The sequence below is a fragment of the Nicotiana tabacum genome, chromosome 2, assembly GCF_000715075.1.
Source record: "Nicotiana tabacum cultivar K326 chromosome 2, ASM71507v2, whole genome shotgun sequence".
In the NCBI taxonomy this organism is placed as follows: domain Eukaryota; kingdom Viridiplantae; phylum Streptophyta; class Magnoliopsida; order Solanales; family Solanaceae; genus Nicotiana; species Nicotiana tabacum.
Genome location: NC_134081.1, coordinates 121,840,496 through 121,856,061, shown reverse-complemented (window position 1 = coordinate 121,856,061; position 15,566 = coordinate 121,840,496). Strand labels below are relative to the sequence as shown.

Here is a 15,566-nt window from a genome sequence, read left to right as displayed (position 1 = left end):
ATATACATAAGATGTACACAACACTCTAGACCTGGCAACTCCGAAAGGCGTGGAGCTTACCGATCAGGCTGAACTCGGGAAACACCTACTGAGGAGATCTACTCGTCTGTCTATCTGAACCTGCATGCATGAAATGCAGCGTCCCCGGAAAAGGGACGTCAGTACGAAATAATGTACCGAGTATGTAAGGCAATAACATAACTGAAAATCGAAACTGAACTGATAATATAATAACTGGAAGTAACTGGGAGTCAAAGATGATCTGGAGATATACTTACCTGCTGATACTGACTCAACTCCTTCAATATAGTAAGTAAAATAATTGTACGGCCTTATAAGGCTCGGTATATATAACTGCTCTGCCATAGTAGGCTCGCTCATAGGCGCTCGGCCATACTAGGCTATGTATCTCGACCATGCTGGGCTCGCTCATAGGCGCTCGGCCACAGTAGGCTCGGTATATAACTTTCCATCTGATCAGAGGTTGCCCAATAGGGGCCTGCCCATCGATTATAGCTCGATGGTAATGAAAATACTGTAATACTGTATATATAGGCTTGCTGCTCTCTTGACTGGAAGAAGACAATACTAAAATTGAATATAGAGTCTCGATAAGGAATAATATTGTAACTTATGAGACTAGAATAGTGTGAATAAATTCATGAATATGAACTTCTCTCTTTGTCTCATTACTAACACATGTAGCTACGAGATCATGCCAAAATGAAGGAAGGCTTAGCCTTAACATACCTTATCACAATCTTTCCAATCACCAAGTTGAACTCACCTCTTTGCACCTTAATCTACAAGAACGATAATAATACTATCGTTAAGTTACGAAAGGTACAACTATCGCACAACGAACGACAAACTTATTTTGTATTAAAACGGGCAGCATCTCCCCTATAATCCTTACTTCCTCCAAATTCAAGATAACACCAACAATACAAGAACAGAACAATAACAGCATATATACATCATTTTCCAGCCCTATATACACCATCAAATACTACAAAACAGCCCAACACACCCCAATCTCTTCGTACACAAAACGACCACCGTAGTAGTGTCAAACGACCCGAAAATATTATGACGAACGACCAGCCAACCACCCTACATTTATATGGTGTTTATAAACCCCCTTCCTCCTCCAAAACTCCACAAAATAGTAGTAAAACACGCAGCCCAACAGCAACACAAAACAGTCCACAAAACAGTCCGATACAAGTGAATAACTCGAACTCACGGCTTCCGATCACCGTCCCGTGAGTTCTTACAAGTATAGAACGACTTACCATGAATTTACAGAAGAAAAATTGGATGAAAGAGAGCAGTAAACTCACCTTATTTGTTGGATAACTCAGCTCTTATCTTGGTTCTTCAAACTCTAGGTTTTACCTCCAATTAGAACTTGAAAGGGAGAGAAAATCAATTAGGGTTTATGGGAAATTTATGGGAGGATTCTTTGCAGAGCTTATGTCTGATTATTATGCTATATTTTAAGTCTAATAAATGAAGAAAATAGGCCCTTAAAAGGCCTCTTTGGACGACCCGAAATGGCCCATTTTTGGGCTTTCATTTAAGCAAGTAGGTGACACACCTACTTGTCACCTAGCAGCTTGCGCAGTATCGCACAAATGCCCATATCTTTCTACTCCAATGTCGTATTGACAAACGGTTTAATGAATTAGAAAATAGACTCATAGATATTTAATTTTATGGGTGGAACACCCCATAACTCTAAGTATATTGGGAGAAAATCGCAGTTACATTTGACCCAAAATTTCAGTAAAACTTATGAGTGTAACTTGTGATGACTTTCATCGACTTTTGTTCCACAACTCGCTTGACATTAAAACATAACACACGGATGTCATACGACTAATATAAATCATAACATAATCTCCTTATCATGTTAATCACCCTAGTCTCACCCCAAAGGTACATGTTATAATATTCCCAACTTGTCGACTTTCGACGAAACATTGTTTTATTTAATATATGGTGTAACATCACTCCCCCCTTGGGAACATTCGTCCTCGAATGTTTACTCTTAGAGAATTTGGAAAATTTTGCCAAAGTATCCTTCATACACTAGGTTAAAACCAACTTGCACGTAGCCAGAAACATACTATACATGCCACATATGGCCAATCTTTATAAATAGCAGCAATTTGCCTCACCGACCGTAAATCATAAATATTGAAAGTGAAAAATAAAAGCTTACCTGATGACCTGCTAGCCTACATAGAGCTATGTTGTAGCATCCCATCTCGAGCCATATCTTCAGTTTGAAATAGGTGGGGGTATTTAGACTTCATTTCTTCCTCCGATTCCCACGTCATCTCTTCTAGATTCTTGCTCCTCCATAAAACCTTTACGGAAGCTACCTCCTTATTTCGTAGATTGCGGATTTGTCGGTCTAGGATGGCAACTGGAATTTCCTCGTATGACAAGTCCTCTGTAATCTATACATCATCCGTGGGCACCACTCGGGTAGGATCGCCAATGCACTTCCGTAGCATAGATACGTGAAAAACCGGATGGACAGACTCCAATTCTGAGGGAAACTCTAAATCATAAGCTACTTGGCCCACTCTCTGAATGATCCTATAAGGCCCAATATACCGTGGGCTAAGCTTGCCTTTCTTGCCAAACCTTATCATGCCCTTCATAGGTGATACCTTTAAGAATACCCAGTCATTAATCCTGAACTCTAAGTCTCGTCGCCGCACGTCAGAATATGACTTCTGACGACTCTGAGCTATCAACAGTCGCTCCCGGATAAGCTTTACTTTCTCTATGGCCTATTGAACCATGTCTGGCCCATATAACCCAGATTCCCCAACATCAAACCACCCTATAGGAGATCTGCACTTACGCCCATACAAAGCCTCGTACGGAGCCATCTGAATACTGGAGTGGTAACTGTTATTTTATGCAAACTCGACAAGAGGTAGATGTTCATCCCAACTTCTTTTAAAATCCAACACACATACTCGTAACATATCCTCGAGCGTCTGAATTGTGCGCTTGGCTTGTCCATCAATCTGTGGATGAAAAGTTGTGCTGAGATTCACCTGAGTCCCTAGACCTCTCTGAAATGACCTCCAAAAATGTGCTGTAAACTGAGCTCCACGGTCAGATATAATAGAAACTGGTTCTCCGTGTAGCCGCACTATCTCCTTAATATATAACTTTGCATAATCTTCTGCTGTATATGTAGATCTGACCGGTAGGAAGTGAGCTGATTTCGTGAGCCTATCGACTATCACCCATATGGAATCGAACTTACGATTAGAACGAGGTAAACCCATGATAAAGTCCATGTTTATCGCCTCCCATTTCCATGTCGGGATCTCTATAGTCTGCATTAGCCCTCCAGGCTTCTGGTGCTCTATCTTCACTTGCTGGCAACTAGTACATTGGGCGACAAACTCAGCAATGTTCTTCTTCATATCATTCCACCAGTACACATCCTTAATGTCATGATACATCTTTGTCGACCCAGGATGGATGGAATACCATGAATAATGTGCCTCTGACATAATCCTGTCTCGTAGCCATGCTACATCTGGAACACACAAACGACCCCTATATCTGAGAACCACATCTCCCTTTAGCTCTAACAGTGGTTTCTTCTGCTGTGGAACTCGCTCTCTCAACTCGACCAACTCTGGGTCCTCGTACTGCCTTTCCTTGACTTCTGCTATGAGGGATGATTTTGTAGTGTTTTGGAGTACAACTCCACCATCCTCAGAATCTACTAACCGAACCCCCAACGAAGACAATTGATGAATCTCTCTAGCTAATTGTCTTTTCTCGGGATCTACATGTGCTAAGCTACCCATAGATCGACGACTTAATGCATCTGCTACAATATTAGCTTTCCCTGGATGGTAGAGAATGTTAACATCATAATCTTTCAATAACTCAAGCCATCGCCTCTGTCGCAAATTCAACTCTTTCTGCTTGAAGATATATTGTAGGCTTTTATGATCAGTAAATACATCAACATGAACACCATATAAATAATGCCGCCATATCTTAAGTGCATGGACAACCGCAGCTAACTCGAGGTCGTGGGTCGGATAATTCCTCTCGTGCTTCCTCAACTACCTTGAAGCATACACAATTACCTTCCCATGTAGCATCAGGACACATCCTAACCCGACACCTGATGCATCACAATACACGGCATAACCCTCTAGACCCTCTGGAAGTGTTAGAACTGGAGCTGAGGTCAACCTGTTCTTAAGCTCTGGGAAACTCCGCTCACAAGCCTATGTCCATTGAAACTTAGTTTCTTTCTGTGTCAACTTCGTCAATGGTGCCTAAAGGGAAGAAAAACCCTCTACGAACCTCCGATAGTATCCTGCTAAGCCTAGAAAGCTACGAACCTCTGTCAGAGTGGTAGGTCTAGGCAAATATTTCACGGCCTCAATCTTCTGAGTGTCCACCTTTATCCCTTCATCTGATACAATATGCCCCAAGAATGCTACAGACTTCAACCAGAACTCACATTTAGAAAATTTAGCATACAACTTACGATCACGGAGGGTTTGGAGTACCGCTCGCAGGTGGTCCACATGCTCATCCTCTGAACGAGAATAAACCAGAATATCATCAATAAATACTATCACGAACAGATCTAAAAATGGCCGGAATAGGCTATTCATCAAGTCCATAAATACAGCGGGTGCATTAGTCAACCCGAAGGATATGACAAGGAACTCGAAGTGGCCATATCGGGTCCTGAAGGCTGTCTTCGGAATATCTTTTTCCCGAACTCTGACCTGGTGGTACCCCGACCTCAAATCTATCTTTGAAAAGCATCTAGCCCCTGCAACTGATCAAACAAGTCATCGATCCTTGGAAGTGGATACTTATTCTTAATAGTTACCTTGTTCAGCTGTCTATAATCGATACACATCCTCAGCGAGCCGTCTTTCTTCCGCACAAATAGTACTGGTGCACCCCAAGGTGAGGTACTGGGCCTGATGTAACCTTTCTCCAGCAAATCTTTTAACTGCTCCTTCAACTCCTTCAATTCGCCAGGTGCCATTCTATAGGGAGGGACGGATATTGGTTGAGTTCCTGGAAGCAAATCGATGCAAAAATCAATCTCTCGCTCTGGAGTAATACCTGGAAGCTCATTTGGAAACACATCTGCATACTCTTTGACTACGGGAATAGACTGAAGTGTAGGTATCTCAGCATCTGCATCTCTAACTCGCACAATATGATAAATGCACCCTTTTGCGATCATTTTCCTCGCCTTCAGATAGGAAATAAACCTACCTCTGGGTGTTGGTGTATTACCTACCCATTCAAGGACTGGCTCACCCGGAAAATGAAATCTGGCTGCCTTTGCTCGGCAATCAACTGTGGCATAGCAAGCTGCCAACCAGTCCATGCCCATGATAGCATCAAAATCCATCATCTCTAGCTCAACTAGGTCAGCTGAGGTCTGACGACTACAAATTGTCACCGTACAACCTCGGTAAACCCGTCTAGCAATAATCGATTCTCCGACCGGTGTAGATACCGCAAAAGGATCACTTAGTATTTCAGGCACTATACCAAACTTCCTCACGACAAATGGGGTAATATACGATAAAGTAGATCCTGGGTCTATCAAAGCATAAGCATCGTGAGAGCAAATGGTTAATATACCTGTCACAACGTCTGGTGAAGACTCCTGGTCCTGTCGACCCGCTAAAGCATAGATACGGTTCTGATTACCACTTGAACTGGAACCTCTACCTCTGCCCCGACCTCTACCAGCCGAAGACTGAGACTCGCGCCCTGAAGGATGCACAGACATAGATGATCCTGTTGCTGAACTCGCTGGTTGTGCCATTCCTCCCGAATCTCTATTTGGGCAATCTCGCATCATATGCCCTGGACGCCCACATGTATAACAAGCATCAGAACCTGCTCGGCATTGGCCCAAGTGTCCTCTACCAAAGATATCACACCGTGGAGGAATGACCATGTCTGCGTAGATCCTCGCTGTCGCTGCAAACCCGACGCCCATGAGCTCTCACCTGGTCCTGACTGAGTATAGCGGTCATACCTGTAACCCTGTAACTGAGGTGGCGGAGGCCTAGGTGGCCGTCCGAAGTACTGGGTCCTATAACTACCCTGATATTGCTCCTGAGACCTGGGAAATCTCATCCTCTTACGTTGCCCTTGCTCAGCCCTCTCCGTACCCTGCTGCCGATGCCTACCCCTTTCTATATTCTAGGCGAATGCCTGAATCCGGGAGATATCCATACTATCCTGCAATGCAGCGGTGGCACATGCCTCGGTTAACTCTGGGGCTAACCCTGCTATAAACCTGTGAATCCTGTCCCGCATAGTAGCAACTATGGATGGTGCATATCTGGCCAATGAGTCAAAACGGAGACTATACTCTCGAACACTCATATTACCCTGCTTAAGGGCTAGAAACTGATCGACTCGAGCCTGTCGGATCTCCCGTGGTAAGTACTGGTCAAGGAAGGCATCTGAAAAATTCTCCCAAATAGCTGGAGGTGCATCACGTCCCCTGGACCTCTCCCATCCCTCGTACCAAAGGATGGCTATATCTCGGAGTCAAAAAGCTGCTAGCTCAACTGCCTCTTTCTCCGTGGCATGCATAACACGAAAGATCCTGTGAAGCTGATCTATGAAATCCTGCGGGTCCTCCCTCTGATCTGTCCCCGTGAACTCTGGGGGACTCAAAGCAATAAACTCTCGGACCCTTGAACTCCCAGACCCCTCAGAAGTTCCTGCACTAGCTGATGCCCTAGCCTGTTGCTGGGTAGCTACCAACTGTGTCAACAAATGCACCGCACTCCTCAAGTCCTGATCTGATGGAAGTGGAGGGGGAACTGGATGTGCGGTTTCCCTAGGAATCTCCGTAGTTGGTGGAGGAGCCGGTAATGGCTGAGTAGGGGTCTCACCTTGAGCCTCAGACTGGGCCCCATCTACTGGGGGTACCCTGCTGGTCCCCTCACCTACTGCTGTATCTCTCCTTTGGCTAGCCGTAGTCTTCCTAGTCACCGTCATCTGTGCATGCAAACACCAACACATAAGTTTAATTCAAATTTCCTATAACTCAGTTCTATAGCACGATTTAGATTTCAAAGAAGGGTAACCAACTCCTAAATGCCCTGTAGTGCCCTGCTTATATAATGTGGTGCACAACACATCTATAAACAAGACTCTACTAGACACGGCTTGTAGACTCCCTAGGATAGAACTGCTCTGATACCAAGTTTGTCACGCCCCGAACCTAGGAGCGAGCTAGGCTGAAAAGGCCGTCATAGCTACTACAGCTGACAAACCACCAAATTATACATACCAGGCCTACAAACCCAACATACTGCACTAACCAACAGGATATGTCTACAAGCCTCTACTGATAGATGTACTATGATTGGAACAGGGCCCCGACCTACCCATAACATATATACAGATATACATAAGATGTACACAACACTCTAGACCTGGCAACTCCGAAAGGAGTGGAGCTTACCGATCAGGCTGAACTCGGGAAACACCTACTGAGGAGATCTACTCGTCTGTCTATCTGAACCTGCATGCATGAAATGCAGCGTCCCCGGAAAAGGGACGTCAGTACGAAATAATGTACCGAGTATGTAAGGCAATAACATAACTGAAAATCGAAACTGAACTAATAATATAATAACTGGAAGTAACTGGGAGTCAAAGATGATCTGGAGATATACTTACTTGCTGATACTTACTCAACTCCTTCAATATAGTAAGTAAAATAATTGTACGGCCTTATAAGGCTCGGTATATATAACTGCTCTGCCATAGTAGGCTCGCTTATAGGCGCTCGGCCATACTAGGCTATGTATCTCGACCATGCTGGGCTCGCTCATAGGCGCTCGGCCACAGTAGGCTCAGTATATAACTTTCCATCTGATCAGAGGTTGCCCAATAGGGGCCTGCCCATCGATTATAGCTCGATGGTAATGAAAATACTGTAATACTGTATATATAGGCTTGCTGCTCTCTTGACTGGAAGAAGACAATACTAAAATTGAATATAGAGTCTCGATAAGGAATAATATTGTAACTTATGAGACTAGAATAGTGTGAATAAATTCATGAATATGAACTTCTCTCTTTGTCTCATTACTAACACATGTAGCTACGAGATCATGCCAAAATGAAGGAAGGCTTAGCCTTAACATACCTTATCACAATATTTCCAATCACCAAGTTGAACTCACCTCTTTGCACCTTAATCTACAAGAACGATAATAATACTATCGTTAAGTTACGAAAGGTACAACTATCGCACAACGAACGACAAACTTATTTTGTATTAAAACGGGCAGCATCTCCCCTATAATCCTTACTTCCTCCAAATTCAAGATAACACCAACAATACAAGAACAGAACAATAACAACATATATACATCATTTTCCAGCCCTATATACACCATCAAATACTACCAAACAGCCCAACACACCCCAATCTCTTCGTACACAAAACGACCACCGTAGTAGTGTCAAACGACCCGAAAATGTTATGACGAACGACCAGCCAACCACCCTACATTTATATGGTGTTTATAAACCCCCTTCCTCCTCCAAAACTCCACAAAATAGTAGTAAAACACGCAGCCCAACAGCAACACAAAACAGTCCACAAAACAGTCCGATACAAGTGAATAACTCGAACTCACGGCTTCCGATCACCGTCCCGTGAGTTCTTACAAGTATAGAACGACTTACCATGAATTTACAGAAGAAAAATTGGATGAAAGAGAGCAGTAAACTCACCTTATTTGTTGGATAACTCAGCTCTTATCTTGGTTCTTCAAACTCTAGGTTTTACCTCCAATTAGAACTTGAAAGGGAGAGAAAATCAATTAGGGTTTGTGGGAAATTTATGGGAGGATTCTTTGCAGAGCTTATGTCTGGTTATTATGCTATATTTTAAGTCTAATAAATGAAGAAAATAGGCCCTTAAAAGGCCTCTTTGGACGACCCGAAATGGCCCATTTTTGGGCTTTCATTTAAGCAAGTAGGTGACACACCTACTTGTCACCTAGCAGCTTGCGCAGTATCGCACAAATGCCCATATCTTTCTACTCCAATGTCGTATTGACAAACGGTTTAATGAATTAGAAAATAGACTCATAGATATTTAATTTTATGGGTGGAACACCCCAGAACTCTAAGTATATTGGGAGAAAATTGCAGTTACATTTGACCCAAAATTTCAGTAAAACTTATGAGTGTAACTTGTGATGACTTTCATCGACTTTTGTTCCACAACTCGCTTGACATTAAAACATAACACACGGATGTCATACGACTAATATAAATCATAACATAATCTCCTTATCATGTTAATCACCCTAGTCTCACCCCAAAGGTACATGTTATAACATTCCCAACTTGTCGACTTTCGACGAAACATTATTTTATTTAATTGCTTTAGCTTCTGAACTGTCCAACCCTCTTTGTACTTGTTGTTCATGATCTTCAATATTTGTAACCTCAGAGGTAATATGATTAACTTACTTTATATACTTTAAAATATTATCTCATTTTTGGTCCTACATTAGTTTGCTTACGACGTATTTTTACGTACGAAAATATAGGGTGTAACAATGTAACACCCCGGAAAAGTTTGAAGTACATGAGCGCTAGTAAGAAAGTTGAGGTGCGCTAATTATATTATTTTATGTGCAGACAAGGACTATTATAAGAATTATATCAATTGATCTTGATAATATATGTATGAAGTGCACTAAGTATGGTTTATGGTCTAAGAAAAAACCCAAGGCTAAGGCAAGTTAAAAATTTCATGATAGAATAAAATTTCAAGTGAGTTCGCACAAGACCTAACTTCAAACGCACATACCTCTCTTGATATGAGGTGTTATATGGTGTATTACCTATCCTATTAAATCCCTTTGAGTCTAGTATCCAACTCTTCAAACCGTTTGTCATTTGGATATTACTGCAAGAAGTTATGACCGAATTACCAAAGGCTGGAAAAATGCGATTCTGCGACCAATTCTGCGATCGTAGAACCATTATGCGATCGTAGAAGTCGTTATGCGACCGTAAAATGGTCGCAAACCTATCCAGTGAAGCCCATTTCTGGGCATTGATTTTTTAGTGCATTTTGCGACCCGCATACCCATTCTGCGGTCCATTATGCGACCGCAAATCTGCTTTCGGAGGGTTAATGTTTCTATTTTCACAACCCGACCCCATTGTGATAAATAGCCTTTGGGGCTTATTTTGGGGTATTTTTCTGAGGGTTTTAGAGAGATGTAAGAGAATTTTAGAGAGAGAAGGAGGGAACCTAACATTATAATCATCCAATCTTGCACCAATCTTCAAGAATCAAGGAAGCTAATCACAAGATCTTCATCTAAGAGCTAAGGTTCCATATCCTAGTTTCCAATTTCGAATTTGTGTAAAAGATGATTTATTTGGAGTATGATTCTTGGGTATAAGAGTATTATTTATATATTCTTGTACTAATAAGGTTTGTGGGAAGATTGTTGAGCTCAAATAAGTAAAGATTGGGTTGTGGAGTGAAGGAAATCTTATAGAAGAACCTTGTAGTTAAATTTGCACACCTAGTGTTTGATAAAATGCTCAAACGAGCTGAGACCATGAATATTTTCCTAATTATGGTTCAATTTTTTTAAGTCTCAAAATAGATTGGGATTGCTAGAATTTTCGAAACATTTTAGTAATTTAAGGAAAGCTCAAAGCGAGGTATGCTGATTAAACTTCTTTCATAGAATTGAATTCCATGATGCTCTTGTAAGTCCCGAGTTATTCTTTATAAATCAATTATTCCAAATAAGATTTGTGTTGAAAGGTATATATTCAAATGTATTTAGGATACTCTTATCATATGATATTATCCTTCGGGAATGTGTTCAAAACATAAGTTGGGTATAAAAATATTATGACTCCAAGTAGCGTTTTAAGTGAAGGCTATTATGCCAAATTGTTTAAGAAGCCTCAATGTACATAAGACTCTTATCTTCTCATAGGTGTACTAAAAGTTGTGATTTGAGATTCTTCATTGTCGATAATTTATAAAGATGCTTGAAAGTAAAAGTAGTGAGTTGGGGATATAAAGTGTAGACACCGTGCCAATAATGAAAGTTTTTATTGTGGCCAATAGAACCAATGAAATGAAATGATGTGTGAAATTTGATGATGAGTATTGAAAGTAATAAAATGAAAGTATGGAATAAAAGATACGGTCACTGTTCCATGAATGAATAATAATATGTATGGAAAAAAGGGAACAAATGAAATAATGACGTTGTATGCAATTGAAAGTACTAAAGAAGTGATAGTATGAATATGAAATGTGGTTGTTCACCTAAATGAGAATTATGAGGTGTTGTATGTCCCAAATGGTTTCAACTATAGTTGTATGCTTCTAAAATAATGTATGTAAATGGCTTCGATGTTAAGTCCTCAAGAATCATGAACTTAGCTAATGACCTCAAGATGTCAAGTGAATGAATAACGAGATGGACGGGAGATGTCCTATGCTAAATGATGATGAACCTCAAGAAAGGAAATTGGGCTTATGTGCCATTGAAATTGACATATTGACTCACCATGCATGTGCTAATGTAATGTGCTATGTTTCTCCATGATGGGCATGAAAATAAAGTGTTCCAATGATACGGGAACTTACGACCGTAATGTAATGTTAATCATGTCACTTTGAGTTTATACATGGTTATATGTATAATGATGTGTTATGAACCCTATGGACGGTCTATGAAACGCATAGGTATATCATGTTATTAACCCTATGGACGGTCTATGAAACGCACATGTGTATTGTGTAAGTAAACATTGTGAACGGTGTATGAAACACACATGTGTATTATTTAAGTAAACACTGTGAACGGTCTATAAAACACATAAGTGTATTGTGTAAGTAAACACTGTGAACGGTCTATGAAACGCACAGGTGTATTGTGTAAGTTAACACTGTGAACGGTCTATGAAACGCACAGGTATATCGTATGGTATATGTGAATCATGTGAACAGTCTATGAAATGTATAGGTCTATTGTGTTTGGAATCCTATGAACGGCCTATGAAACGCATAGGTGTATAATATGATATGTGAACACTAGGGACGGTCTATGAAATGCATATAGGTAAGATAAGAGAGGGATATGGACGGTCAAGTAAGACGCATTGTCAACACAAACATTATGAGCCATTTTCATTGGCCTTGTTTGTACATGTTGTTTCAATTACTTTATATTATGTGTTCCGCGTATAGCTCATATGGCTCAGTTGACCCTAAAAGAAGTTTAGAATGATGCAAGTATAATAAGGCTTGATATTTCAACCTACTTGATGTTTTGGTATTGTTCAAGACTTTCATTGATTTTGTGATTATTCCTCCTTGTAATATTAATTATTCTATTGAGAGGGTATTTAGTTATACATACTAGTACTATTCGACAGTACTAACGTCCCTTTTGCCGGGGGCGCTGTATCTTTTAATGGATGCATGTATACTTCTACAGGATGATATGGATCTTTGGTAGGGATCTTCTGTGCATCAAATTATAGTGAGGCTGCTACAATTCCAGTGAGCACTCGAGTCTAGTTGGTATTATGTACTTAGGTATCTACTGTCATATATGTTCCATGTACACTGTGGGTCATGTACTTAAGTTTTGAGTTTCGTCTGTATCTATGTTCACGGATATTTATGAAGCTATGTACCCATCACGAGTGAAAAAGAAAAAAAAATAAAAGAAAAAAAAATTATGGGCCATTAAGCCAAATGTATTCAATATGAAAGTCATTATCTAATTATGATTTGATAAATCATCCATGAGTTATGATGAGAGGTTGATGTAACGTAGGCTTGCTCGACTGGGTTCACTCGGTTGAGCGCCGGTCGCGCTCCTCGATTTTGGGGCGTGATAGGAGTCTTACAACTATGCGCACCCAAAGTTATCATTGGATCTTTAAATTAAGAAGATTCCTCCTACAAAGCCTTCAGTTGAAGAGCCACTCACTTTGGAGTTGAAGCCATTATGAGTTTCTTGGTCCTTGTTCTAATTTACCGGTTATTCCTTCTTCTTGTCTGACCAACGTGCATGTGGATTTCACATTTGCAGTTCTACAAAAGAGGAAGAAGTCTATTGGGTGAACTTTGGCAGACATTTAGGGTATTAGCCCCGCTTTTTTTAGCACAAGATCAAGTTAGAGGATGGTGCTAGACCGTCTATAGATCATCAAAGGCGACTTAGTGAAGCAATGCGAGAGGTGGTCAAGAAGAAGATTATCAAATGGTTGTATGCCGGGGTCGTTTACCTCAGTTCTAATAGTTCATGGACTTCTCCGGTTCAATGTGTTGCAAAGAAGGGGGCTATGACGATTGGGAAAATGTCATTTCATGATTGAGGAGGGCATCGTCCTTGGTCATAGGAATTCAAAGAATGGTATTGAAGTGGATAAAGAAAAGATTGAAGTGATTTCCAAGATTCCATCTCCAACCCCGGTCCCGTGTGAGGAGTTTCAGAGGCCATCGGGAGTTTTTATCACAGATTCATCAAAGATTTTACAAAAGTTGTGAACCCCTTATGCAAGCTCCTAAAAAAATATACAAAGTTCAATTTCAATGCCGACTGCATGAGGGATTCTGAAGAGGTTGAAGATCAAGTTGACGACAACTCGTATCATTATGTCCTCATATGGGAGCTTACCATTTGTGCTCGTGTATGGGGAAAGTGATGTAGCGGTTGAGGTAGTATTTGGGTAAAGAATCAATAAAATTTCTCACCCGATCTACTATACTATTTTGACCATGAATAGTGACCAAGTCAACTACACGGTTACAGAATAGTAATTACTTGCTATTGTGTTTACTATTGAACAGGTCCGTCCTTACTTGATGGGTGACAAGGTCATTGTGCACACGTATCATGCGACACGTAGATATCTTTTAAGCCAAAATGAATCCAAAGCAAGGTTGATGAGATGGGTGCTTCAATTGCAAGAATTTGATATTGAGATCCAACATAAGAAAGGGAATGAAAACCAAGTGGAGAACACTTTTCTCGTTTGGAGGAGGATAGGAGGCCACATGATGGCCTTGAGATCAATGAATCTTTCCCGATAGCAACACTTGTCCACGAAATAGGTACCATAGTTTTTGGATTTGGATAATTATATTGCTGGAGGTATCAATCACGGAAGAGTTCACTTTAAACCAAAGGAAGATGCTTAAAAGAGATTTCAATGACTACTATTGGGATGAACCATATCTTTTTCGGATTTGCACAGATGGAGTGATTAGGTGATATGTACTAGATGAGGAGCATAGCGATATTCTCATGGCTTGTCATTCTTCACCTCATGGGGGGGATCAAGAACGGCATAAAAGGTCCTAAGTCGTGGATTCTATTGGCCTACTCTTTACAAAGATGCAAGTGATTTAGTGAAAATGTGTGATGAATGCCAACGAGCTGGTGGAATTTCAAAGAAACATGATATGCCCCTTACAACTGTTTTAGAGATTGACATCTTTGTCATTTGGGGTATTGATATCATGGGTTCATTCGTGAGTTCCATTGGTAACACTTATATTTCGGTTACGGTTATTATATCTCTAAGTGGGTGAAAGTTTTTACCTAACAATGAGGCTAGGAGTGTGGTGTTTTTCTTGAGGAAGAACATATATATTCACAAGGTTCGGGACTCCTTGAGTAATCAAAAGTGATGGAGGGTCGTATTTTCGCAACAAGGCTTTTGAAAAGTTTCTTGAAAAATATTATATCACTCACAAGGTGAAATCTCCTACTCATCTGCATGCTAGTAGGCAAGTGGAAATGTCCAATTGGGAGATAAAGAGTATCTTGTCAAAGATGGTTAATTCTAATCAAACATATTTCTCCAAGAATCTAGATGATACTCTCTGGGCATATAGAGCAGCTTACAAGACACCTATCGAGATGTCCTCATACCGGTTGGTATTTGGCAAAGCTTGTCATCTTCTGGTGAAATTGGAGAGTAAGGCAATATGGGCCTTAAAGAAGTTAAATCTTTATTGAGATGTAGACACTAACTTGTGGGTTGCATATTTGAATGAGTTGGATAAATTCCAGCATCGTGCTTATGAAAGTTCGACATTATATCAGGAAAAGATGAAATATCTTCATGACAAGTATATTTTCAACAAAGAGTTCAAATCTGGTGATCTAGTGTTGTTATTCAATTCAAGATTGAGGATATTTCCTGGAAGCATAAATCAAAATGGATCGTTTGAAGTAGTGAGTGTGACTCCATAAGGTGCAATGGACTTGAAGAATAAGAAGGATGAAAGTTTTCTAGTCAACAGTCACCGGTTGAAGCATTACTGCACAAGCTAGTGAATTGGCATTGCCTCGTACCACGACATTAAATAAGGCACTTCTTGGGAGGCACCCCAAGTTTCATTACTTGTTATTTTTCTTTTCTATTTGGATTTTCCTTTGTTGTATTTTTAAGCTAGAGTTTGAGCATAGGTTTGA

The 15,566-nt window shown here is 40.6% G+C and overlaps 1 protein-coding gene across 1 annotated transcript; it reads left to right on the top strand.

The window, feature by feature from the left end:
* The first annotated feature begins 14,500 nt into the window (after window positions 1–14,500).
* Window positions 14,501–15,344, top strand: LOC142167919 (uncharacterized). The gene is made up of 3 exons (XM_075228440.1): window positions 14,501–14,617; window positions 14,844–15,071; window positions 15,162–15,344. Exons 1-3 carry the CDS (start codon window positions 14,501–14,503, stop codon window positions 15,342–15,344), a joined length of 528 nt encoding a protein of 175 aa, XP_075084541.1.
* Window positions 15,345–15,566: the final 222 nt, after the last annotated feature.

Bases quoted from the DNA above. Each gene is read 5' to 3' on its own strand.
- LOC142167919 (XM_075228440.1), top strand. From the start codon at position 14,501: ATGTGTGATGAATGCCAACGAGCTGGTGGAATTTCAAAGAAACATGAT. The intron at 14,618-14,843 runs GTGAGTTCCATT...ATCACTCACAAG, and splicing joins TTGATATCATGGGTTCATTC to GTGAAATCTCCTACTCATCT. The intron at 15,072-15,161 runs GCAATATGGGCC...GATAAATTCCAG, and splicing joins TGGTGAAATTGGAGAGTAAG to CATCGTGCTTATGAAAGTTC.